At 41.3% G+C, this 26,322-nt stretch overlaps 1 protein-coding gene across 4 annotated transcripts in view; it reads right to left on the bottom strand.

Moving 5' to 3' along the window:
• Nucleotides 1–3,765: 3,765 nt before the first annotated feature.
• Nucleotides 3,766–26,322, bottom strand: part of LOC138741195 (golgin subfamily B member 1-like) — a 98,614-nt gene continuing 76,057 nt past the window's right edge. For 2 of the 4 annotated variants that reach the window (XM_069894911.1, XM_069894910.1), the window contains 8 exons: nucleotides 25,469–25,608; nucleotides 22,770–22,826; nucleotides 22,513–22,609; nucleotides 15,935–16,038; nucleotides 12,287–12,374; nucleotides 9,907–10,613; nucleotides 6,383–6,509; nucleotides 3,766–4,101 (listed from right to left, as the gene is read on the bottom strand). In XM_069894911.1, the coding sequence (XP_069751012.1) occupies nucleotides 3,889–4,101; nucleotides 6,383–6,509; nucleotides 9,907–10,613; nucleotides 12,287–12,374; nucleotides 15,935–16,038; nucleotides 22,513–22,609; nucleotides 22,770–22,826; nucleotides 25,469–25,608 (1,533 nt within the window). In that variant the 3' untranslated portion in view covers nucleotides 3,766–3,888. Of the gene's footprint in view, nucleotides 4,102–6,382; nucleotides 6,510–9,724; nucleotides 9,798–9,906; nucleotides 10,614–12,286; nucleotides 12,391–15,934; nucleotides 16,039–22,512; nucleotides 22,610–22,769; nucleotides 22,827–25,468; nucleotides 25,609–26,322 lie in introns of those variants that run through there. The other 2 variants (XM_069894912.1, XR_011343378.1) reach the window with 2 other exon arrangements.

The following is a 26,322-nucleotide window of genomic DNA, read 5'->3' as shown; positions in this document are numbered from 1 at the left end:
CTGAAGAAAACTGAGGTCCTCCATCAGCCAGCTCCCCACCATGACTACCAGCCCCCCCACATCTCCATCGGGCACACAAAATTCAAAACGGTCAACCAGTTTACCTATCTCGGCTGCACCATATCATCAGATGCAAGGATCGACAATGAGATAGACAACAGACTCGCCAAGGCAAATAGCGCCTTTGGAAGACTACACAAAAGAGTCTGGAAAAACAACCAACTGAAAAACCTCACAAAGATAAGCGTATACAGAGCCATTGTCATACCCACACTCCTGTTCGGCTCCGAATCATGGGTCCTCTACCGGCATCACCTACGGTTCCTAGAACGCTTCCACCAGCGTTGTCTCCGCTCCATCCTCAACATCCATTGGAGCGCTTTCATCCCTAACGTCGAAGTACTCGACGTCGACAGCATCGAGTCCACGCTGCTGAAGATCCAGCTGCGCTGGGTGGGTCACGTCTCCAGAATGGAGGACCATCGCCTTCCCAAGATCGTGTTATATGGCGAGCTCTCCACTGGCCACCGTGACAGAGGTGCACCAAAGAAAAGGTACAAGGACTGCCTAAAGAAATCTCTTGGTGCCTGCCACATTGACCACCGCCAGTGGGCTGATATCGCCTCAAACCGTGCATCTTGGCGCCTCACAGTTTGGCGGGCAGCAACCTCCTTTGAAGAAGACCGCAGAGCCCACCTCACTGACAAAAGGCAAAGGAGGAAAAACCCAACACCCAACCCCAACCAACCATTTTTCTCCTGCAGCCGCTGCAACCGTGTCTGCCTGTCCCGCATCGGACTTGTCAGCCACAAACGAGCCTGCAGCTGACGTGGACTTTTACCCCCTCCATAAATCTTCGTCCGCGAAGCCAAGCCAAAGAAGAAGTATAATTTTATACATCAATTGTATTTGACACCACAGAAGTTACACAAAATGAATCATATTTATTTGGATTTATGTTTCAGATGTGGACAAGAAGTTGGTACATTTTTGCATTCAACTTGGCAGTGTTCCAGTTAAACGTTTTTGGTTTGCAATAGATAATTTATTAGAACGAATAACGGGGTAAAATTCCCACGAGATCCAATGCTGTTTTTATTGGGAGATATTAGAGGTGTCAACCAAAATTGAAATTGAATAAAAATCAAGTGAAATTTGATCAAATTGCTTTAGGGATAGCTAGAAAATATATCGCAATAATGGAAGCCAAATACTGATTTGGGAATGGATTACTGGCATGCAGAACTTGAAAAAATTACTTATAAGAAATTGGTATCATACGTTTTGGAAAATACGGAGCCCATATTTACAAAGTGTGGGTATTAATATTTAAATGAATCTCAGACATTCCCTTTATCTTATATGTCTCTCTTTCTCTCTATATTTGAAGATATCAAAAATGTACTTCTGTTGTGGTTCTCTTGTCCTGGTCTTTTTCTTTTCTTTTGTGTAGTAGGGGGTTGGAGGGGGAGGGTGGGGTAGAAGGGGGGGTTTTCCTTTCTCCCTCCTACCACATGTATTTGGAATTAATTTTAAATATTGCAATTGCTTATTTTGTGGTTTAAAATATTAAAAAAATGTTTCATTATGTACAGTTAAACCTTGTATTTTATTGTTATAACGAACCATTGGTCGAGATTACAACATATCTTCAGGAAAGAATGGTCAGCTTGGATGTAACAAGATCTACTTTAATAGCCTAAAAATCATTTGCCCTTTCCAGTCAGGTGTGGGAGTCAGTATAATTAATGACTACTTCATTTGTAGTTGGAATTCCATCAGCCACATAAGGAAAATTGACAGGAATATTGTTGAAATTTCATTAAAACTTTTCAAAAAATATTGGATTTGATGTTTGGATACTCAGATGTTTTGCACCACCTTCACTCTTAGTGAATCACATCTAAGGAAGAGATGATTTCAGAGTACTCTGACATGATTTTTTTTACCCAAGTAAATACTTTGATCAATTATTATTCTACCTGAAAAAAGTTTTATTTTTAAATGCTTTTTTGAAATGAAAACTTAGTTTTGTAAATCCATTTAATCAATATTTAAACTGAGGAAATCTTCACCACAAATTGTTAGAAACAATGGATTAGGACACTGCCATGCACATCACCAGTTCTACTTCCAATCTCTTCTTTTGTCCACAAGCCTCTATGGTCAAGATTGGTAAAATCACCTCACATTATCTTCAACTAACTTTAACTTTCAACTTCAAGCCATGCATCCTAACTAGTTTTCATCACTTACTGACAAACAGCACCTTTCTCAGTCAATTGGTTTCTGCTCAACATCATCAATATATTCTTTCCCCAGTGGAACATTTTACTCACTTCCCCACTCCCCCCACCACCACTTTTGTCAACATTCACACAGTTTACTCCTCTTGCCATGGAGGAAGATCATGTTTTTCTATTGACCAAATATTGATTACAGACTTTGTTGTAAACCTTCAGTCTTCATTCATCACAAAGCTGACTCACATTGAAGGGTGGCAAGTTCGGGGAAATACCGCTTCATTATAGTGATAGATTTGCGGAAACTGCCAAAATGTTTGGCCTGGAAGTCGGCCTGAAGAAAACTGAGGTCCTCCATCAGCCATCTCCTCACCATGACCACCAGCCCCCCCACATCTCCATCGGGCACACAGAACTCAAAACGGTCAACCAGTTTACCTACCTCGGCTGCACCATTTCATCTGCTGCAAGGATCGAAAAAGAGATAAGACAACAGACTCGCCAAGGCAAATAGCGCCTTTGGAAGACTACACAAAAAAGTTTGGAAAAAACAACCACCTGAAGAAACACACAAAGTCAGCGTGTACAGAGCCGTTGTCATACCCACGCTCCTGTTCAGCTCCGAATCATGGGTCCTCCACCGGCATCACCTACGGCTCCTAGAACGCTTCCGTCAGCGCTGTCTCTGCTCCATCCTCAACATTCATTGGAATGACTTCATCACCAACATCGAAGTACTCGAGATGACAGAGTCCGCAAGCATCGAATCCATGCTGCTGAAGACCCAACTGTGCTGGGTGGGTCACGTCTCCAGAATGGAGGACCATCGCCTTCCCAAGATCGTGTTCTATGGCGAGCTATCCACTGGCCACCGAGACAGAGGTGCACCAAAGAAAATCTCTTGGTGCCTGCTACATTGACCACTGCCAGTGGGCTGATCTCGTCTCCAACTGTGCATCTTGGCACCTCACAGTTCAGCGGGCAGCAACCTCCTTTGAAGAAGGCCACAGAGCCCACCTCACTGACAAAAGACAAAGGAGGAAAAACCCAACACCCAAACCCAACCCACCAATCTTCCCTTGCAACCATGCCTGCCTGTCCCACATCGGACTTGTCAGTCACCAACGAGCCTGCAGCAGATGTGGACATACCCCTCCATAAATCTTCGTCCGCGAAGCCAAGCCAAAGAAAAAAAAGATAGTGATAGAATAGACCTCTGAAATCATCCCTTTTGGGGAGGGGGGGGGGGGGAGTTACAGCATTTTGATTACATCTTGTTTTTATTTCAGCTTTGTATTATTTTCAAATCAATCACACACAATTGCATACAGAGATAACCTGTTGGTGTGTTCTTAGAACATTGATGAATGAATTTCTCAGCAACTATTTGGACACAAACATCGTCAAAGGTTTTGGGGATGAAACAGGATTTCTGCAATTGACAGTCTCCACAACAGGATTTAGAGAAGGGAACAATTCAAATAAGATCAATACCTCTACTCAATAAACAGCAGTGTCTGTATTTTAGTGGAAAAATTGTAAGTTTTAATTATTTGATAATTCAAGGGAGTAGCATCACTGGTTAGTCATCTATATTCACATGAACTTACAAAATCATATCCAAATATTGACTCTTTCTTCAGCTCTATAATTCATCAAAACAGCCTTCCATTTCTAGTAAATCCCCAAGAGGTAATGACTCAAACCCTGAAGAATTCACACCCACTGGCCCATGGTGATTGAACCCATCAGGTGATGACCCTGTCTGATCAGAATGCAGAGTATGATGACTGGGGAAGAAAAGTTTATCACAGTTTATGGGTTCAAAAGATGGAAGATTTGTTGGAGATGCATATGTCTGTAAAAGAGATAAAGTGCAAAAGTTAATTTATTTTGTTTACCCTTTTAAATGTACCCCAAAACAATTATGCTGGCTCAGCTTGGACAACCATGCAATGAAAGCGATATTTTAAATGGCTTCATAAAAAATTATGACTTCCAAGTCACTAGAGCTTTAATTTATTGAAGGTTTTAAATAAATGTTATAAATAAACTCAGATCCGAATTTTTGAATGGAATGAAACATTTCAATTTGACTGCTCCTTGCAATTAAAATACTTTAGCAATAAATTTAAATGTTTGTGTTTAAAACAAAGTTTTCTCCTTGCTATTGAATGCTATTTCAAAACTAACAGTGCTATTCTTATTCAATAGAATACAACTCCAATTATCCGAAATCAGATTTTCCAAAATCCTCATTTATCAAAAAAGATTTTCACAGCCAAACTGATCGGGGATATTGGGCTCCCAGTGGTGGAAGCAGCCGACCTTGGGCCTCCAGCGGCGACAGCAGCCAACCTCGGCCTTCTGGTGGTAGTGGGGAACTCAGACTCCCCAGCAGAAGTGGGAGCATTGGGCTCCTGGCACAACCGTGGCCTTGATAGGAAGGTGTTGGTGATGGCAACCATTATTTTTGGTGATAATTAAACATTATTTTAATGTTTAAAAAGCCTTCCCTTGTGGTTTGGTGTTGTTTAAACACTGTTAGAAGCAATTTGATGTTGCTACTGGGCTGTTTTTTAAAAAATGACCGGTTCTCTGAAAAAAAATGTTTATCCGAAATGGTCCCGACCATTTCGGATAATTAGAGTTGTACTGTACGTATAAAAACCTAGAAAAAAGCTAAATAGAATCTGACAATCACTGATTTAATATCCTCAACAACAACAACCCACTTTTATGAAATTCCATTCAAAAATGTTGTTATTTATGGACTGGCAAAGTAATCTTCATACTAAAATATGGCAGCAATAATATTTCAATATTACTGCATTGAAAATTTAAGGTGCTAGCTGAATGCGTGATAAACCACCACAAAATATGTTTAACAATGTTGTCCTATTTACACAATGTTCCAGGTGATGTTCAAGTTCCAAGTGAGAAAAAAAATATTCTACAGCAGTGTAAAAAATCTAGAGAACATCAAATGCAGTCAAGGTGAAGAAATTAAAGGCAAGGGTTGTTTTATAATCAGGGGAAAAGCAGCAGGTACAAAACAGGATTGGAGCTATATTTTGCAAAGTCTTATCAGATGATAATTTTAATATACAGTACAACTCCGATTGTCCAAAATTGTATTATACAAAGTCCTCATTTATCCAAATTTTCTTTGGACATGGAGTAACATCTGTTCACCTCTGAAAAATTTTAGATAAATGAGGTTATTCGAAACAATCAGAAATCCTCATTTATCCATAATTTTTTTTCTGAGCCGAACTCCAGGTTGGAAAATAAAATTCACCCAACATGAGATCTGAATGATGATTGCTCTCATTCAAAGTAACTCCCTCCCTCCATTTCTTATTTACCTACCCCTACTGACTTTTCTCCCCAACTCTCTCTCTCAACTACGTGCTACTGTCTCTCAACTGGAAGCAGTTGGAAAAATCCCTTGTCCTAGCATTGTCAAGGAGAGCAGCCTCCCGGGCAGGAACGGGACCTCGAGCTCCCGGGAACCTCGGTGGGGAGGTGTCGGTGATCATCAGTGGCAGTTGGGAGGGGGAGTGTGCATAGATGAAGACTAGGTCTGTGTCAAGCTCCAACATCAAGAACGAGGATGCAAAGCTGGAACAGCTCCTGCCGAAATGAGCCCACAGAGAGACAGGTGCCTGCTGACCCACCTGTGAGTGTTTCACCAGCCTAGGAAGCCTCCCTGAGGATTGGTAGCAGTGGTGGGGACATGTCAATGATCGACTGCAGCATTGGGGGTGGCCGGGGATCAGCGGCAGCCAGCATTTTTTTTTGCTGAGAATTGAACATTATTTTAATGTTTAAAAAGTCTTCCCTTGTTGTTTGCTGTTTAAACATTTATGTTTTTAGATAGCAATAATTTCCTAGAATGCAATGGCTGTGTAAAAAAAAAATGTAAATGATACAAGTGATTAGCTGTTCCTACTGGGCGCGGTTTTAAAAAATATGACAAGTTATCCAAAAAATCTAGTCATCTGAAATAGATCCAATCCTGACCGTTTTGGATAATCAGAGTTGTAACTGTACTATGCTAAACATTACATTCTCTTGTGCAGTTTAGCATCAAGATAATATCATGTCATTGGCAAGGCATTGAAAATAGTACTTACCATCTCTGGAAGGGTGCCCTGGTGAACATGGTAAGAAACCTGCCTTACTAGCTCATGAGCAGATAGACTTGAGAGAGTGCCACCATTTTCTTCTTTCACTTTATTAATATACAAGTGCAATTGCGCTCTGTAACACCAAACAGATAAAGCTAATCCAAATACAGTCCTGCAAGATAGAAGCATCAACAGGGAATGAGAGAATCAATGAGCACCAGTCATGGTACACTCCAAATCGAGGTATCCTGGGTGGTAACGCAGTTCCTATGTCTTTGGGTGTCTCACAATTCCTCCGCACAAGCCATGAATAAACTTGAGGAAACAAAACCAGTTTGTCGTTTTTCCCTCTATATTTGATTAGGGTGGTATGGTCAACACAGTGGTGAGTGCAATGCTGTTACAGTGACAGCAATTGGGACCAGGGTTTGAATCCTCTACTCTTCTCCTCGTATCTGTGTGGATTTTCCCCAATTTCTTCCCACTGTTCAAAAATATATGGGGGGAGGGTGTAGGTCTATTGGGTGGAATTGGGCAGCATGGGCTCATGGGCCAACATGGCTTATTACCATACTGTCTATCTAAATTGAAATTTTTAATTGAAATTAAAGGGGTAGCTGTGCCATTTGCATGGAATTCAGAAATATTTGTTCTGAATCTATCTCAGTACCCTCCCCCCAACTTCATGACTCATCAATTATTATCAATTTTGCTACTAAACTCAACCCTGATCTAAAATTAACTGGAACCATTTCTGATTCTTCCCTTTCTAGATCACTGAGTTTCCATATCAAGAGACAAGGTGCATACCGACATTTACTTGACATCCTCAGCTACCTTGACTTCACCTCCTCCTACTTTGTCTCTTGTAAGGATGTCATCTCTTCCTTCCAGTTTCTCCACCTCTACCACATCAACTCTCAGGGTGGGGCTTTCTATTCTAGGCCATCTGAAATATTTTTAAAGCAGCATTACTTCCCCTCTACTGTGGTCAATAGAGCCATCTCCCACTTTTCATCTATCTCACCCTCTTCCCTTCCCACCCCTAGACACAACAGGAACAGGGTTCCACTGGTCCCTCCCTTTTACCAAACCAGTCTCCGCATTCAGCACATCTTCCTCCATCATTTCTGCCACCTGCAAGAAGACCCCAGGACCAGACACCTCTATCCCTCCTCACCCCTTTCTACCTTCTGCAGGAATTGCTCCTTCTGTCTCTCCAGATCCATTCATCCCTCTCCACTCACCTCTCTGTGATCCCTGATACTTTCCCCTATAACTACAGGAACTATAACAATTTTTGGCACCTCCTCTCTCACAACCATACTGTGACCTAAACAGTGTACTTCCTCAATCCTCATCTACTGCATGCAGTGCTCACGATGTGGCTTCCTCTACGTCGGCAAGACCAATTGCACTCTTGGGGACCATCCTGTAATGGCCATCTGAGCTTCCAGTTGCAAGTGTAACAATATTAATATTTGGGGAGAATTTATAAGATTTGGAGTAGGTCACATATATACACAGATTTTAAAACAGATCTTATTTGAAAGACTGAAGAATTCACATTGCAATATCGTTGGAGAATGTAAGCACCTTTCACAAGTAGATGTTAATTGAACTGATGTCATAAAATGCTTGACCATTGTCTTGTTGGAGTCATGCTGTGTATCAGTACCCTTTCCACAAAGTGCTCACAGAAAGGTCAATTCTGGATTGTTTACCCAAGATTACAGATGGAGCAGAAGAAAGAACTCCTGTTATTTGTTGGAGAAGGTGGGGGTTTTGCAAGACATGTGTCACACGCTCCTTTGGAATTTCAGTGGAAAAGAGAGGGAGTAAAGTTAACAGCTAGGTCAGTCAGTGTTTGGGACACTGACAAGTAACTGAAAAGTGCAATCCAGGGAAAACTGTTTGAAACTGATGAAAGCAAGTTCCAGAGCAGGAGATGGCTGGAAGTGCTATCTGTCTGATGTTTCTCTTGAAATAGAGGAAGGAATAGAACTCTGTGGTAGCTTGAAGAAAGAGGTTACCATCTAGAAGACCCTGAAGGGGCAAGTTTCATCAGCGAGACCCTGAGGTGACTAATGGTGGTACCTCAGTTGTGGAAATCCTGGAGCAACAAATATGCAAACCCTACAAGAACCCTACAAGAACCTTCCTGAGCGGTAAACATTTACCTTTCAAGTACCAAACCTGGTGAACTTTATACATGTTAAATTCTGTGCACAGTATGCTGAATGCCTGCAACCAGAGAACTTAGAAAAAGGAGAAGTGAGATTGAACTGTGAACCAAAGAACTTTTCTTGAATTTACACACACATTTACATACACGTGCTCTTAGAATTAGAATGGGGTCATTTGGGTTAGTATAGAGTATAGTATAAGAATAGAATTAAGTTAAAGTTTGATTCTATTTTCATGTTTGAAGTTGATTAAAAATGACTTTTGTTTTGAAAGCCACTCGTCTTGATGAATGTCTATTGCAGCTGGGTTTGGGGTCCTTTGGGCTTGTAACACATGCCACTTCAACTTCCCTTCCCATTCTCACAGGGATGCTTCCATCCTGGCCTTTATCGACTGCCAGAGTGAGGCCCCATGCAAACTAGTGGAACAATGCCTCAAATTCTGTCTGGGCAGTCTATAGCCCAATTATCTGAACATAGAATCTTCTAGTTTCATGTAACAAGTCCTCTCTCCTGTTTTCCTTCTGCTCTTTCTCCCTTTTCTTTGTCCCTCCACCTCCTCCCCACCCCTAGTTCCATTTGGTCCCTCTTTCTACCAACACTGGCACCTCTTATCATATTCCAGCACGAGCAGCCATTGTCTTCTAATCACCCATCCTCTCTATCTTCCTCCACCTAACCCCTTTGTTTTTCTTGCTTCTCTCCCTTTGTCTGGTATCTACCAATCTACTGCCCCAATCCATACACTGTATCCCCCTGGTTCACAAATCCCACATGGGCCCCATTCTGTTCCTCCCACCTTAACCTCTTTACACCTGCTTCTCTCTCTGCATTCCCAGCCTTGAAGGCCTCCAGTCCAAAACATTGACCAGTCTCCTTTGTGATACACTACAGGATATCTTGATACCAAGAAGCAAAAATAACAAGACGTTCTCATTTAAGTAATAGGCACCTACATCACAAATCACCACCATTGTTGTTTCAATTATGATGATTTGGAGAACCAAAAACTTGCATTTGTGGCTGAAGTTACAGGCACATTCCCGTAGATTTAATCTCAGCTCCCAAACCTGTAACTATAATGCAGGTGCAGGACCAGCTATAACTGGAGGACTTCTACGGTTCTCCACCAACTTCATACAGGTAATTAAAGATCTCTTACCTCACCTCACATCTAGGAGATGGCTCAAATGAATTGCACCAGCAAGACCCAGTAGTTAGATTTCTGTTGGAAGCTGTAAGTTTCAAAGCAAAATAAAACCCAGGTTCTTTTCTCTTGGGGAAAACTCACCTTTCAACACTGAGTGAGATACTTTTTTAATGCTTGTTAGAAAAGCAACTTACTTGCTTATTGCAGGAAATTTGAAGAAAAGTTGTTCCATCACGGCATGATAGGATGATCGTGCTTCATCAGTTTGTGAACTGCTCACTCTGGATGCTCCACCAAATGGCCTTTGAGTCTGCATTGCCTGGAAATCACTGCTGGCATGTATGATTGGCTGTGCAGACTGCAAATGATTGAAATGACCGTTAAAGGATTTAAATTGTACACCACCAGTCTCGTAAAAGTTATTTGGTATATTCCAAGAAACAGAAGAGTTCCATAAGCCAGAGAGGGAACTATCTGGGACTCTGACTTGTTTTGCCTCAGGCAAGGGAGTTGTTATTTCCAAATCATGAGTGGCAAGCTGAAAAGATCTATCAAGAAATGTCTTCTTCTTTGGATCAGTAAACATCCTACATTCCTGCTCAAATTCAGACTGGCTGCCATCAGTGGGTGGAAGTTTTGAATAACTGGAAGGCCAAACAGATGGTATGCAGGCACCTTCTATCCTTGATGATAAATCTGCATCAATGCTTCGAGGTCTAATGCCTGGTGAAAACCATCCAATCTCAGCAGAGGTAGAAGTCCCACCAACTCCAACATTCTTATTCATTTCAATTCTTGTAGGAGATGGTGACAATCTTTGCTGATTTGGCATCCACTTATAGGAATCTGTGTAAGGTGCACCATCAGTATAGTCTCCTGTATCCTGGGGCCATCCAGCAACCTAAATAAAATATACCAGTCATTATTAAACTCCTATCAAATCCACGACAAAAAAAAACATACCTTTTTGGACATTTCAATTCTTGATGAGGGAACTCATACACCACTATACAGAGACAATCTCCAGATGAGAAGGTGGATTTGTTGAAAAAAAATTCCAAGGCTGAGTTGAAAAGAGTGAGCAAGTTAACACTTCTTGTCCAAAGCACCAAGTTAAAGGAATAGAGTTTTAAAGAGGAAATTCTTAGGGGTATTTCAGTGCATCTTTGGGAGAAATTTAGAAAACCTCTGAGGGGTAAAACTTTTCAATCAAAGGGTAGCTTGTATCTGGAATGAGCAATCAGAGGAGGTGATGCAGGAAGGAACAGTTAACATTTAAGAGCCATCTGATAGGAATTGAATGAGTAGGGAATAGGGGGATTGGAGGTTCTTGGAATTAATGCAGACAAGTACCATTAGAATGGATGGGCACGATGAGTGATGCAGATACAGTGGACAGAAGACCCTGCTATTCTGCTGAGAGAATAGCTGAAGGGTGTGGATACAAGTCTGGGTACTAGCAAGTGATAAGATTATGAAAGGAGAGGAGTAATCAGAGTCAAAGAAGGGAACGACAATGATTTGCTACAAAGAAAAAACTGAAAGATAAGATGATAGGCAAGAGGTTAAATAAAATGCCAAAGAGGAATCAAGCAAAAGAAAAAAAAACAAAGAAGAAGAAATGGGCTTTGGTTCAAAGTGGTAGCAGATCAAATGATAAAAGGAGAGATATACTTTGGTGGTAAACAGAAAAAAAACACAAATCAACAAGTACTTCACTCTATACAGGTATACACCACTTTACAAATACTTGCTTTATGCAAATTTGCTTCTTACGAATAAACCTATGTTCACTTTTACAAAAGGATTTTCACTTTTACTGGTGAAACTGTCAGCACGTGGTTGTTAAAACTTGCTGTGTTCCCGATTCTGATGTGAAACTACACTGTACATACATTATTTCTACTTTGATAGGCTGTGAATTAATCATATCATTTCTGCTTTATTATATGTTAATATCATTTTAGGTTTCATGTGCTATTTGGTAATGATTTGGTGGATTATTTTTTGGGTCTGGGAACACTCAAAAATTTTTCCCACAGAAATCAATGGTAATCGCTTCTTCGATTTACACCATTTCAGCTTATGAAAGGTTCTGTAGGAATGCTCTAGTTTCGTAAAGCAGGGCATACCTGCTCAGGCTGCCAGACCCATGACGAACTGGCCTAATCATTTGGATCACTTTTTACAATTTTCGTGCAAATGAAAACAAAAAAAGCAGAGGTGCATCTAAAAGTTATGCTGTGCCTGTGATTATCTCTATCAATGATGATCTATTATCTAATTATTAACTTCAAAATACAAACAGCAATGGATAAACAAAGCATTGCTCATAAATGTAGAAGTTAACAGTTTTGTTCATATTGTCTTTATTTAGTTTTATTTCTCCACAGGGATCTCAAATAATTAATCAAGATTTGTTTCCTCTGACAACCATTTCAACATTCTAAGCAATTTATAGAAGTTTCAAACTGAGCAATCATCCTTCTGCAGAAGATTAAGGAACACGCACAACCTTTCATTCCTTTGGTATTACTGAAAATGCTAAAAATCGCCAAATAAAAACATGCTTACATTTATCAGAGTAATTTGTCTTTGAATTCCTTTCATTCTTTTTTCCCACATGTCATGGCTTGCGCTAACTTCCAAAGAATTCACATTCCTTTAAAGATAAGAAACTTTTTGCATCTGAGTAAGAACCAAGTATTCTATTCATCTTAATAACATTTCTTGCAGTTGGAATTTTTTGGCTAATAAATGCAAGGCAGTCCCAAGTTGCTGCCTACCACCTTTAAACCTATTATGAAATAACACAGCAGTATATATCCAAAAGAATCAAAATAATACTGTGCACCATGTTTTACTTTATTATGACTGGTAATTCCATTGCAAATTGAGATGAGATGATGAGAGCATATTGTCCTATACACAAATACAATGTACAGTTATGTCAAATCATGGATTGCTCCGACAGCACTAGAGGACTGACTTCACTATTGGAAGGCACTTTTTTTTTGCACTAGGATTACTGTGAATATTTATTACCTGATACATTTATTTTAGAATTCAATTAAGTAAAATCCCCAGTATTCGGCACCTATGGGATTGTGGATTTTCCAGTTGACTGAGACACACTCTTACAATGCCTAACTAATACAACTGTATTAAGAATACAGTTTAAAAGACAAGACAGTGCAAAATGTAAAGTAAGTTGAAAAATTAGTATTGTAGTTCATAATTATATAAAGTTCACTTTAATCAGGTAACTTACAAAATTTAAATTCAAACCCTGGTTGCTGGTACTGTAACACTGCACCATCCGTGCTGCTGTCATAATTAAATCCACCCCCCACCCCAACCCAAAGTTACAGATAAAGCCTTATCTGTAAACTACTTAATTCTAAAAAGACACTAGGCAGGGATAAGGAGATACTTTGGCAGAGTCGCCACAGCAGTTGTCGTTTGGTTTAATTCCGGATACTAGGGATTTTACTGCAATTTTATTATTCTAATTTTTTTTTTAAATTCTAAAGTACCTCTAGCAAGTAACAATTTCAGCATATAAACAAAATATATGAAAATAAACTAATAATCAAATCTTTTACTTGCTGCAGCCAAACAGTATGTGAAATGCCCCAACTACAATAGTAGAGGAAATTACCACAAAAATGCCAAGACAGAAAAAATTGAAAAGATAGATTCACATTTGTGATTAGTGAAAGTAAAGTAATACTGTGTTCCTGGAATAGTTTTATCGTTAGGGATAGGACGGTATATGGAAGTTCAAGAGCCTGATAGTTTTTTCCCCACAACAGCTTTCCTTAAACCTTGAGTACTAGGCTTCAGATTTCTGTATTTTACATGTAGCAAGAAGAGATTGTGACCAGGGCGACAGCAATCCTTTATGAAGATGGCTGCCTTTTTGAGGTAACATCACACACAGACATTTTTAATGGTCTTGGCTTTTTGCCATTTTCTGCAGCCTTCTGCATTCTTGGGCACTTGAATTTCCAAACCAGGCCGAAAATAACTGCTGGTTACATTCTGTTTATGTTTAGCTTGTGGCCACTTTCTGTCTGTTATTTGAAATGTAGAATTCATCAGTGAACAGAGTTCACCAAATCCAGCATCACAATGCTGACTGAAAGGGCCAAATGCAGTTTACAACTGAACTTTTAAATAAAATTAAATACGATTTTTCAAATATTCACAACATTCATTGATGTGGTTAAAATCAGAAGCAGCATTTACTCTTTTATGTAATCTTGATGCTTTTCTATTATTTCTAGTTTCTTGATATATTTTTAATTGTAATTATCTTCATGGAATTCTTGACAAACCTCTTTCCACCCAAAGACAAACTGCTGCTTTGTAGACCAGCTGCCGTATCCTGAGGTCACCTCTATATCCTTCACAGATTAATGCAGGTGGGAAAGCAGAATGGCAGAAAGTTCAAGCTAGGAGATTCATGATGATCTGGCCTAATTTTATAAATACAGTACAACTCCAATTATCCAAAATCAGATTCTCCAAAATCTTCATTAGGATATCTAAAACTATCAAACATCCGTTTCAGTTATCTGAAATTTTTTTGGAACCAAATTGACATCAGATTGCAAAAATATTTTCACTCAACATGAAATTAAAACAACAATTGTCCTCGTTTCAAGTTAACTCCCCTCACCTTTCTCTTTCCATTTCTTCTTTACCTTACCCTATTGACTTTTCTCTTCAACTCTCCCTCTCAAACTTCGTGTCACTGTCTGCCAGCCACAAGCAGTTGTAAGAGCTCTTGCCCCGGTGTCATCAAGGAAAGCCGCCTCCCAAGCAGGAGCAGGACCTCGGGCTCAGTGGTGCACCCTCCCTCCTCTCCCCTTCCCTCCCTCCCTCCTCAGCATGCCAGAGTTCCCAATGCCAACCCCTTCCCTTGGCACACCAGCCTCCCTAGTATGCACGTGCAGTAGGGTTATGGGGCAATTCAGAGTCGGGACTCAGGCGTCAGGAGCTCCGGTGAACGGAGAGACAAGAGCCCGCCAACTCCCTAGTGAGTGTTCCTCGGGGATTAGCACCAGCAGTGGGGACATATGGGAGAAAATCAGCAGTGGCGGATGGGAGGTCTCAGTGATTAGCGGTGTGACAGGGATCAGCAGCGGCCAGCATTTTTTTTGGTAAGAATTATTTTAATGCTTAAAAAGCCTCCCTTGTTGTTTGTTGTTATTTAAACAAGTGATTTCCTGTTGCTATTGGGGTGTTTTTAATAAATAACCAGTTCTCAGAAAAAAAACATTATCCGCCATAGGCGCAGTCCCAATTATTTTGGATAATCGGAGTTATACTGTAGCTCTTTTCACAATTTTCAAGTGTAAAAAACATAGGTGTATCTAAAAGCCAAGATATCGATACCAATATTAACTGAAAACTTAAAAACTGCAGATAATAGAAATCTGAAATATTACAAGAATGCTGGATGCACAAAGACCAGGTACACCTGTGAATAGTGTCTGACCTGCTGCTTCAAGTATTTTCTGTTTTCATCCAATAAATGTTGTGAATATTTGAACAAATGGCATTTGATTTTAGTTAGAAGTTCAACTGTGATAGTAGAAATGCTCAACGAAGTGCATATGCCTTTATTTGATTTTTATTTCAGGATTAGGTTGGTGTAAAGAGAATTCAGCCATTTCAATGCAGGGTGTGTTGCATTCTTTGATGTCATATAGACAGAAGTAAGATATCCCCAGTGTTCCTTCAACAGCAGAAAGGCAAATTATGATGACTCGGGGAATACATATTCCTCAACCAACAGCCTCAAATGGATTATGCCATCAATAATTAATGATTATGGGAACTTTACATGAGTAAAATGGCGACACCATTTGCTGAGACAGCAACAGTAACTGCACTTCAAAAATGCTTAGTTGGCTGGAAAGTACTTGGAACTATCACAAGTACAAAAATGCCAGTCTTATTTTCACGAGATACATGGATTGGAATCATTGGTATTTCAGCAGATCTGACAAGGGAAGAGATTGTCATTTTGACAATGAGAACAACCATTGAATGACACTGTTCCTTTCAGAAATGTGTGATAACTTTCCTCAAGAATGTTTCTCAAATGGTGTTTTCAATTCTAAACCACAGGAAACAGCAAAAAAAAAGTAACAGCATAAAAATGTACATTTTTTTTTAAATGCTAAGAGTGAAATTGGTATTGAAACGTACCGAGCTTTCTGTGCTGAATAAAACTTCACATTCTCAACAGCTTCCTTGTGCAGGAAATTGAGAAAATATAACTTTGTGTATTTCTTCCATTCTTCAATGCGAAACTGCAGCAAATCATTTTTAAAAATTATACAGATATCAATGTTACCACTTTCAATATACAATATCCTAGCAAAGAACTGATTTGATTTTTTTATTATCATTTATTCATACTTATCCAGATAAATTTGTCGTTTGATTGTTGAACTAGACAAAATACAGGAAAGACAAAGTCTGGCGGCATAGTGTCAACATAACAGTCTCTCAATCAGAATCAGGTTTATTGTCATGAACATGTCATGACATTTATGGTTTTGTGGCAGCAGTATTGTGCATTAAAGATGCAGAGCTGCTCTAAATTACAATTCTGTTCAATCCTGTAAATTAAAAGATCTTAAAAATAAATAATTAATGTGAAAGACAGAAAAAGTGACGTTGTGTCCATTGGCTCATTGTCAGTTCAAAAATCTGATGGCGGAAGGAAGATGCGGTTTTTCTATGCATTTCAGGCTTCTGGATCCCTTTCCTGATAGTAGAAGTGAGAAAAATGGCCCGAGTGGTGAGGGTCCTTGATGATAGAGGCTGCTGTCTTGAGATACTGCCTCTTAAAGAGGTCCTCAATGGAGAGAAGACTAATGCCCATGAAGGTGCTGGCTGAGTTTACAACCCTTTTCCTATCTTATGCATTGGCTCCTCCAAACCAGACAGTGATGCACCCAGTCAGAATGCTCTCCACAGTATAAGAATAAGGATCTTTTAGACTGTTCTTCTTACAGACCAATTTCCCTTTTAAATTTTGATGCCAAGATTCTGTCAAAGATCCTGGCCTCAAGGTTAGAGTATGTTATACCTCTTATTATTTCTGAGGATCAAACAGGATTTATTAAAGGACATTACTCACAATTCAATATCTCTTAGGTATCCTTCACTACTCTATAGTTTTGTTCTTGAATGTATTATCTCTTTAGATGCCAAAAATGCATTCGATAGAGTGGAATGGGAATATTTATTTTGTGTACTGGAAAATTTAATTTAGGTTCTCAATTTATCAATTGGATAAAACTGATATAGCTATCCCATACATCTTCAATTTTTTTCTAGTTCAGTAAAATGTAAAACCCTTTAAAGTGTACTGTGGAACCAGACAGGGTTGGCCCTTAAGTCTCCTCTTATTTAATTTGGCTTTGGAACCATTAGCGGTCACTTTTTGGCAATCAGCAGAGATCTCTGGAGTCTCTAGAGATGGATATACTCATAAGGTGTCTCTCTGATGATCTTCTGCTATACAAATCCAATCCTGACCATCCAAATCCACATATTTTGCTACTTCTCAATCAATTTGGTCAAATCTCAGGCTATAAACCTGCAGAAGAGTCAAATGTTCTTTTGAATTCTTCCTGCTCCTTAAATATTTCTATTACTTTTAAAATTGTTAAAAATCAATAACTATCTAGACATTACTATTATAAAAAGTTTAATAATTTGTTTAAGGAAAATTTTCTTACCCTACTGAATTATGTTAAGAAGTCCCTATCTCAATGGTCTCCTCTTTTGAGGACTTTAATTGGATGTGTTAATATTATCAAAATGATTATGTTTTCCTAAATTCTTATATAATTTCCAAGCAGTACCCGTTTTTGTTCCTAAATCCTTTGTTGATTCATTAGATTCTCTCATTTCTTCCTTTATTTGGAAAAATAAGCACCTCTGCCTCAAAAAAAAATTTCTTAAAATGGGAGATTGGTATGACCTAATTTTAGATTTTATGACTGGGCAGTGAATATTAGATACAGGTACAGTACAACTCTGATTCTCCGAAATCAGATTCTCAAAGTTGGTTAAAAATTTTGGATAAATGAGGATATGTGAAACAAAGCAGATATCTTCATTTATTCGGAATTGAATTGACCTCACCTGCTGGAAAAAAAATTCACTTGACATGAAATTAGAACCACAAATGTCCTTGTTTCAGGTAACTCCCGCCCCTCTCTTCCTTACCTTCCCCTATTGACTTTTCTCTCCAACAACTGCATGCCACTGTCTCCCAGCCACAAGTGGTTGGAAGAATCCCATCTCCTAGCATCATCAAGGAGAGCAGCTTCCTAGGCAGGAGCAGGACCTCAGGCTCAGTGATGTTCCCTTCCCTCCCTCCCTCCCTCCTCTCCCCAGTGTGCACGTGTGGTAGGCTTAGGAGAGGATTCGGAATTGGTGACCGGGAAGATAGGAGCCTGCCGTCTCACGAGGGAGTGTTCCACAGCCTGGAAAGCCTGGAAAATCTCAGTGATCGGCAACAGTGGTTGGGTCGATTCAGGGAATCCGTGGCGGCCAGCACTTTTTTGGTAAGAATGAAACATTATTTTAATGCTCAAAAAGCCTCCTTTGTTGTTTGTTGTTGTTTAAATATTGATACAATTGATCTGCTGTCACTACTGGGCTGTTTTTTTTTTAAATTGATCAGTTCTCCGAAAAAACTGTTTATCCACATAGATCTTAAAAATAGTAATCCAACTTGTACTGTATATTATTATTTGGATTCATCATACCAAGGTGCTTCAAGATGGGATTGACCAAGAGATTAAATCTTTCAATGCTTGGGAGTACCCTTGCCTTTTTTTTGACTTCCAAGTTAACTGACAATTTGGTTGTCGGACACACTTTAAGAGTTTGGTTTCAATTTAGTTAAGTCCAAATGCTAAAATTAAGCAATGCCAAACCTCCATTTTTAAAAATATTTTGAAGGAAAAAATTTTTTGTGATGGACCACTCATTTTTCCAAATAAAAGAAAAAATTAGACAATTTAATTAATCACAAAAGGATTTGGGAACAATAACCGGTACAGCTTGGAAAATATGGATGAATTTAGGCAAAATGGGAGCGGAACGTAATGGTGTAAGGGAAGGAGGTGGAACTACAACTCTTCTATGGAGATAAAGTTAAAACCTGAATATAAAAACTTTTTTTTAAAAATCAAAGACTACCAAAGGCCTCTGAAACTTGCATCGTTCTGAGCATGGCTTTTAACAGAAAGAAGATAGCAAAAAACAAGAAAAATATAAGTAAAGACCCAAAGTAAATGGTGAAAATGCAGCCACCCTTAATGTTGGGGCCTGGACGACGCAAGTGATGGCGGCTTACTTAATGCCAATGGTGACACCCCTCCAAAGAACTGGAGAAGATGGCACTGAAGCTGTGCAAATCTCTCCTGAAGAGTACCAGAGTAAAGTGCACATGCACGAAGGCTTACTCCAGCGCATGTGTAAAATGGAAGAATATGCTCCTGAATGGAGACTCAACAGTGCCACTACTAGTAGTGCTGTCAGAATCAACGAACTGCATCCAGGGACAAAACTGCTGCCAGAAACATCTGTTTTTTGACAGGTAGTGATCAAGAGGAAAAGGAGACCAAGAAGAAACAGATAAAGGTGAAGAGGATGAACAATGAAGAAGAGAAGGCTTTAGGGTAGGGGTCTCCAAAGTGGTTGATATCCCCAGGGGTTGATGCGACCATTCAGGGAGTCAATAACACCAGGGAGAGTCAATTTAAAATAGCACCTCCACACTGCCCCTCCTGACACCCATCCATCACAGGGGTGGGGGGAGGTTTACCTGCCATGAACCTTTGTGTACCGCCATCACGCTTCCCCCTCATCGTGCATGTGCCAGCCAGCACTTCAAGCCTCGTCGTCACATTTCCCCCTCACTGTGCAGATGCCAGCCAGCCAGCCAGCCAGCCAGCCATACGCAGCCTACGGACCCTGGGACACAGCATTAAACAGGTAAGTGCCTTTTCTGCCCCTTAATTTGTCCTCCATTTGGGGGTGTAGGGCCTACACCTCCAAATGGAAGGCAAATTAACATCCAGTTCAAGGTGGTACTAGATGGAGGACTGAGAGCTCAAAAACCAGACTTCCAGCCTAAAACCAAATATCTGGCCACCCGATCCAGCCCCTTCCCCCCCCAACCCCGGTGCAGCTCCCCCCACAGTCCAACCCTTCACCCTGCCCCCCCACCCCCACTACCCCCATCGAGTGCCAGGATTTTATGCCTGGTGGTCAATGAGAGACCACATAGTTCCTGAAGGGGGTCAACGGTCTGCTGTAGGGGGTTCTTTGGAGGTCAAAGCTCAACTATACAGGCTCTTTCCTCATTAATGATGGATCAATTCCAGATTTTAACAGAAGCGACATGATGAAATATGTTGTGGACAATGTCACTACGTCACAGCAGTCTGCACCCAGCACCTCCATTGTTGTTGACATTACTTCCCAAGTCAATGCTTTTAATACACCAGCTCCTATAAGGAGGCAACATCTCAAATCAGGCAGCCTGTCCACACTTCTATTTGGTGTTTTTGCCCTAGGCATTGGGGATTCAATGCAAATAGATGCCTGCCACTCTGTGCATTCTCGGGAAACGCCCTGGCCAACCGTCATTAATGGCTGTAATGGTTGGCCGAAAATCTACGAACCTTGGGAACAGCTTATCCCAACATAAATATTTGGTGGATACAGGATTGGAGGTTAGTGTTTCTCCACCAACCAGTTTCGATACATGTTATCCAACCCCTAACCTCCAACTCTCAGCAGTCAATAGTTGTAACATACCCACATATGGCACCAAAAATGAATGTTCAGTTCAAGGAGAAAATTCACATATGGCTTTTTATTATAGCTGCAGTGTTATGACAGCTACTCGGGGCCAATTTCCTTTGAGCTCATTTGCTCATGGTAGATTTAAAAGGAGTTTGGTTGGTGGATAGTACCACCTTGCAAGCTATTCACCAGGCAGAATTGCATGTTCCTGTGCTGTGCCTTCAAGCCCTGCTTAAGACTGTTGATAAGTTCTATAGACTTGTAGAAGAGTTTCCCAAAATTACAACTCTGCAGTTTTCGATTCCCATCGCGAAACATGGAGTAACTCACCACATTTCTACCAGGGATCCTCCCATTCATGCTATGGCACATCGTTTGCCTCCAGAGAAACTGCAATTAGCTAAACAAGAATTCCACAAAATGGAAGAGGAGGGGATAATTCGCAGGTCCATCAGCCCACGGGCACCTCCATTACATTTAGTCCAAAAGCACACCAGAGAATGGAGAGCAAACTGGCAATCTTTCAGATTGTTCTCATTTTTACCTATGTCTTTTGGGTTTTAAAATAAATGCAACTCAGACCACTCAGCGAGTTATGGATGCAGTAGGGTGTGGCATGGTCAACGTCTTCATTTATCTAGTACACTGGCAAAACTAAAGACCACATGGATCCAGTAAAGATGAAGATCCTAAAGAGCTGCTGAGCAGACTAAGGGATACCATAGGCAAATTATCCCTGTACCAACACCATCATCACATGGCAAACATGTTTCTTTTGTACCACACGAACTGAAGGACTGTGAATATGTGTTCGTACGTAGAGGAACACGTGAACAGCCATTGCAGATGCCTTACAAGGGACCATATAGGGTGATAAAACGAACAAAGTCAACCTGCTTCTTGGACATTGCAGGGCAGTCTCTGTCATTCACAGTTGACAGACTCAAATCTGCCCACGTTGACAAAACAGCCCCTATTCAACAGCCACAGCAGTCCAATGCCGGGGTTGACCTCCCAAAAAACTACCAGGTGATAGTGCCAGTTTTGGAGTGGGGGACATGTAGCAGGGCTATAGATAGACCACATTCCCAGAAGTCTAGTGAACAGACACGGAACGTCAAAATGTCATGACATGGAGTGCATGGTTCAGTATTTCAAAAGATACGCACGTGACTCAAGTAAACATGCTCTGATTTACCTGCAGCTACGTGTGTCGTTATTTTGTGTTCATGAGTTTTCAGGAGCAGGTTATAGTGGCTCCCAGTGGTGGGGAGTTGTAGGGGAGCGGCAGCGGGGAGGTACTTGCAGCATCGACTTGTATGCTGAATTAACATCACTTCAATGAACCTAAGGTCTCAAAAGTGAAGCCACATAGAAGTTGAGCCCCACTGAGAATTTTTTCTTAGGGTTTCATGACTCAATTTATACGCCGAAATATACGGTAGATAAAAATACGCAAGTTTAAATTTGTCGTTAGTTTGCCGATTACGCCACACATAATCTTAAACAATGGGAAAAATCCACTCATCTGGCATTTATTAATCCCCATGGGTGCTGGATACCAGGGGTTTTACTGTACTTAGAATAGCATTGGAGGCAGCCTAGGAACACCTGTAAATTATCTTGGACTTAAGGCAGAAAGATTAAGGAACATTTCTTTCTAATAAAGCTATTATCAAAGATAATTTATTGAACAAGCAATTATGACATTCCACAAGAAATTGCTCAGCATTTCAAAGATCAACTATTCAAATTTTAATATTTGAAAATAAATTTAAGTACAATTCACAATCAATAAATTATCTGTTTCAAACTTCAATAGATGAACTAATCTGCATTGTCAATGTAACAAACAGAACAGAGCATAACTGAAACATTCATTTTTTTTTTGCAAGTTCTGCACATGTGCTTAATGTGACGAATGCAATCTTTCCAAAAATAAATACCTGAACAGATAAGAGTCTGATTGCTGAATCTTTGCAATTTTCTTTTGTAGTGTCACGCAATTTCTGCAATTTCTCCTCGTCATTAGCCTGTTTTTCTCTGAAACCAAGAATTACTTTAATGAGGTAAATCATAGAAAGGCTGACCAGAGCAGGTTAATTACAGTTCATAACATTGTTCAAGTTGTCTTAATATTTAAACATTTTATATCACTTTTCAAGATTATAAACTTAAAACTATTATGCTGCAGCAAGAATACCTTCTTTCTGTTATTGTCTGAATTTCTGCATCAATTTCATGTAGAGTTTTCTTGTTCCTGAAAAGAAAATATACACACATTTTTGAAATACTGCTCACATCCTCAGTTTTTCACATTGCTTTTTATAATTTTAAATAAAGGGGCTCTTTTAAATTGAAAATATAAGAAGCTCATTTCCAATGTTTGCAGTGTATGACAATTCCTCACTGCTCTTTATTGTCAATACGGCCACAGAAAGTGTCTCCTGTACTTCAGGTCAGGGGACATTTCATGCCAGGACCTTTAATCACGGCTAAATCAAGGACTTTATGAATCCTGATAAAAGATTTCAACCCAATATGTTAACTGACCTTATCTACCATAGATGGTGCCTGACTCGCTAGTTCTTCTAGTTTCTCATTGTTTGGCCAAGATTTCATCTTGTATTGAATAATATTGTATTATCTATATATAATTGAATAATTATTTGGTATTGATACAAGTGATGAATACAACTTGCAAAAAAAGATTTCAGCATCTCTAGCTTTTGTTTCCATTTTCCCACATGGGTAATTGGTCCAAAATTTCAGAATCCAAGACGTTTTGGCAATATGAAATTGATTTCCAAAAGGGAGACTGAGAGCAATAGTTGAAGATTATTTTTACGGGGAAGCCTTTGATCAGAGGTGTACAGCAGGATTTGGTGCAGGAACACTAGATGTTATATACACAGATTGAAACTGTTCTGGCATTCTGTGGTTTGCACTGATTTGTACTTGTTAAAACTGAGTATCACACAGTTCTCTGAACCCTTACATAACATGGGTAGAACGTACAAACTCCTTACAGATTGCATGGGATTTGAACCCCAGTCCGGTCAATCGTTGGTGCTGTAAAGATATTGTATTAACCACTACACCAATCATACCGCCCTATGTGTTATTGTTGAGTTGGTGACATTGAGTTTAATCCAAAAAATGTGAGGTACAGGTACACAATCCTTTATCCGAACATTTAAAATTCGGCAAGTGGGGGGAGAGAGCGGCAAGTGGGGGGAGAGAGCGGCAAGTGGGGGGAGAGAGCGGCAAGTGGGGGGAGAGAGCGGCAAGTGGGGGGAGAGAGCGGCAAGTGGGGGGAGAGAGCGGCAAGTGGGGGGAGAGAGCGGCAAGTGGGGGGAGAGAGCGGCAAGTGGGGAGAGAGAGCGGCAAGTGGGGAGAGAGAGCGGCAAGTGGGGAGAGAGAGCGGCAAGTGGGGAGAGAGAGCGGCAAGTGGGGAGAGAGAGCGGCAAGTGGGGAGAGAGAGCGGCAAGTGGGGAGAGAGAGAGCGGCAAGTGGGGAGAGAGAGAGCGGCAAGTGGGGAGAGAGAGAGCGGCAAGTGGGGAGAGAGAGAGCGGCAAGTGGGGAGAGAGAGAGAGGCAAGTGGGGAGAGAGAGCGGAAAGTGGGGAGAGAGAGAGCGGCAAGTGGGGAGAGAGAGCGGCAAGTGGGGAGAGAGAGCGGCAAGTGGGGAGAGAGAGCGGCAAGTGGGGAGAGAGAGCGGCAAGTGGGGAGAGAGAGCGGCAAGTGGGGAGAGAGAGCGGCAAGTGGGGAGAGAGAGCGGCAAGTGGGGGGAGAGAGCGGCAAGTGGGGGGAGAGAGCGGCAAGTGGGGGGAGAGAGCGGCAAGTGGGGGGAGAGAGCGGCAAGTGGGGGGAGAGAGCGGCAAGTGGGGGGAGAGAGCGGCAAGTGGGGGGAGAGAGCGGCAAGTGGGGGGAGAGAGCGGCAAGTGGGGGGAGAGAGCGGCAAGTGGGGAGAGAGAGCGGCAAGTGGGGAGAGAGAGCGGCAAGTGGGGAGAGAGAGCGGCAAGTGGGGAGAGAGAGCGGCAAGTGGGGAGAGAGAGCGGCAAGTGGGGAGAGAGAGCGGCAAGTGGGGAGAGAGAGCGGCAAGTGGGGAGAGAGAGCGGCAAGTGGGGAGAGAGAGCGGCAAGTGGGGAGAGAGAGCGGCAAGTGGGGAGAGAGAGCGGCAAGTGGGGAGAGAGAGCGGCAAGTGGGGAGAGAGAGCGGCAAGTGGGGAGAGAGAGCGGCAAGTGGGGAGAGAGAGCGGCAAGTGGGGAGAGAGAGCGGCAAGTGGGGAGAGAGAGCGGCAAGTGGGGAGAGAGAGCGGCAAGTGGGGAGAGAGAGCGGCAAGTGGGGAGAGAGAGCGGCAAGTGGGGGGAGAGAGCGGCAAGTGGGGGGAGAGAGCGGCAAGTGGGGGGAGAGAGCGACAAGTGGGGGGAGAGAGCGACAAGTGTGGAGAGAGACTGACAGCGCGAGTCGGGCGGACAAGGAGGAGAGACGGGGGCAGCATGAGTCGGGCGGGAGACTGGCAGCGTGAGTCGGGCGGGTGAGGGGGAGGGGGAGGGGACATGGCAGCGCAACTGGAAGGGGACGGGGTTGGATACGACAGCACAATTCAGGTGGGTTTAAATCTGGCCTTCCGAAATCCAGAAAAATCTGAAATTCTGGACACACTGTACCCCAAGGGTTCCTAATAAAGGATTGTGTACCTGTAATGCATTTCAAGGCCCAATTAAACCAAGAATACCCAAACAAATAATTTATACATTGAACATCATCTCAAAAAACAATTGATACCAGACTTTTTAAACAATTGTTGAAAATTGTTGTATCTCCAGAGATACAAATTGTTAACAAAGGTAGCATTTACTACCAAACTTTATAATTTGGAGGAAACATTGTTATCATACCTTTCTAAGTTATTCTTCATTGATTTAAGTTCTTCCTGTAGTGCACCAAATTCTTGCGATTGATATTCTCTTTTATCATGCAGTTTCTCTTTTATGGACCTGAGCTGTGCCTTTACTGCTATGACATCATTTTTCAGTTTCTATGACAGAGAAGGTTAGAAATGACGGAGAAATTAAAGGCAGCAGAAGAGGAGGACCGAGGCGGCAGCGGACCTAATTCTATGTTCAGTAATTATTTTCATTTTACAACAATGTCAAAAATTTATCCTCCATAACTTTGATATTAACTTAAAAATTGTTTCTTTATTAATGGAATCTTGCATATCATTGAAGTCTGTCTCAAGTTCTACAATTACTTTGGATACAAACAAAACCACAAATAGAAAACTCCAGCCCCAAATCACCAGAGCTCATGAGGATCAAGGTAAGAGTATAACTTGAAAGTAAGCCAACATTCCAGAATCTGAGCAAAATGATGTTGATACAATATAGTGCAGACTCGCAGAGAGCAGAGGAGCACAACGCTCCCCCGCAGGGTGCTGGTTCTGTACAGGCTTTAAACGGCCTGTTAATGGAGACGACAGTAGTTTACTTTAAAATATTGTGACTGCAGAGTCTGGCCCAAGATGGCAACACCTATGATTTTCAGTAACCATGAGGAGTTCGCAGAAGCAGAGGTCTGGCACAGGACACCAGAAAACAGGGGAGACCATTCCTTGTTTGAGAAAGAGAAGCAGAGATGACCCTAGAGGATGGTGACTATGGTGGCAGACCAGCGAGGAGTCTAGGACATTTTGACGGCATACATTTTGACCATCACAGCTTGGTGCCCACAATTTGGTGGCCACAGTTTG

Source organism: Narcine bancroftii, chromosome 8 (genome assembly GCF_036971445.1).
Source record: "Narcine bancroftii isolate sNarBan1 chromosome 8, sNarBan1.hap1, whole genome shotgun sequence".
Lineage (NCBI taxonomy): Eukaryota > Metazoa > Chordata > Chondrichthyes > Torpediniformes > Narcinidae > Narcine > Narcine bancroftii.
This window is presented reverse-complemented; position numbering and strand designations above follow the sequence as displayed.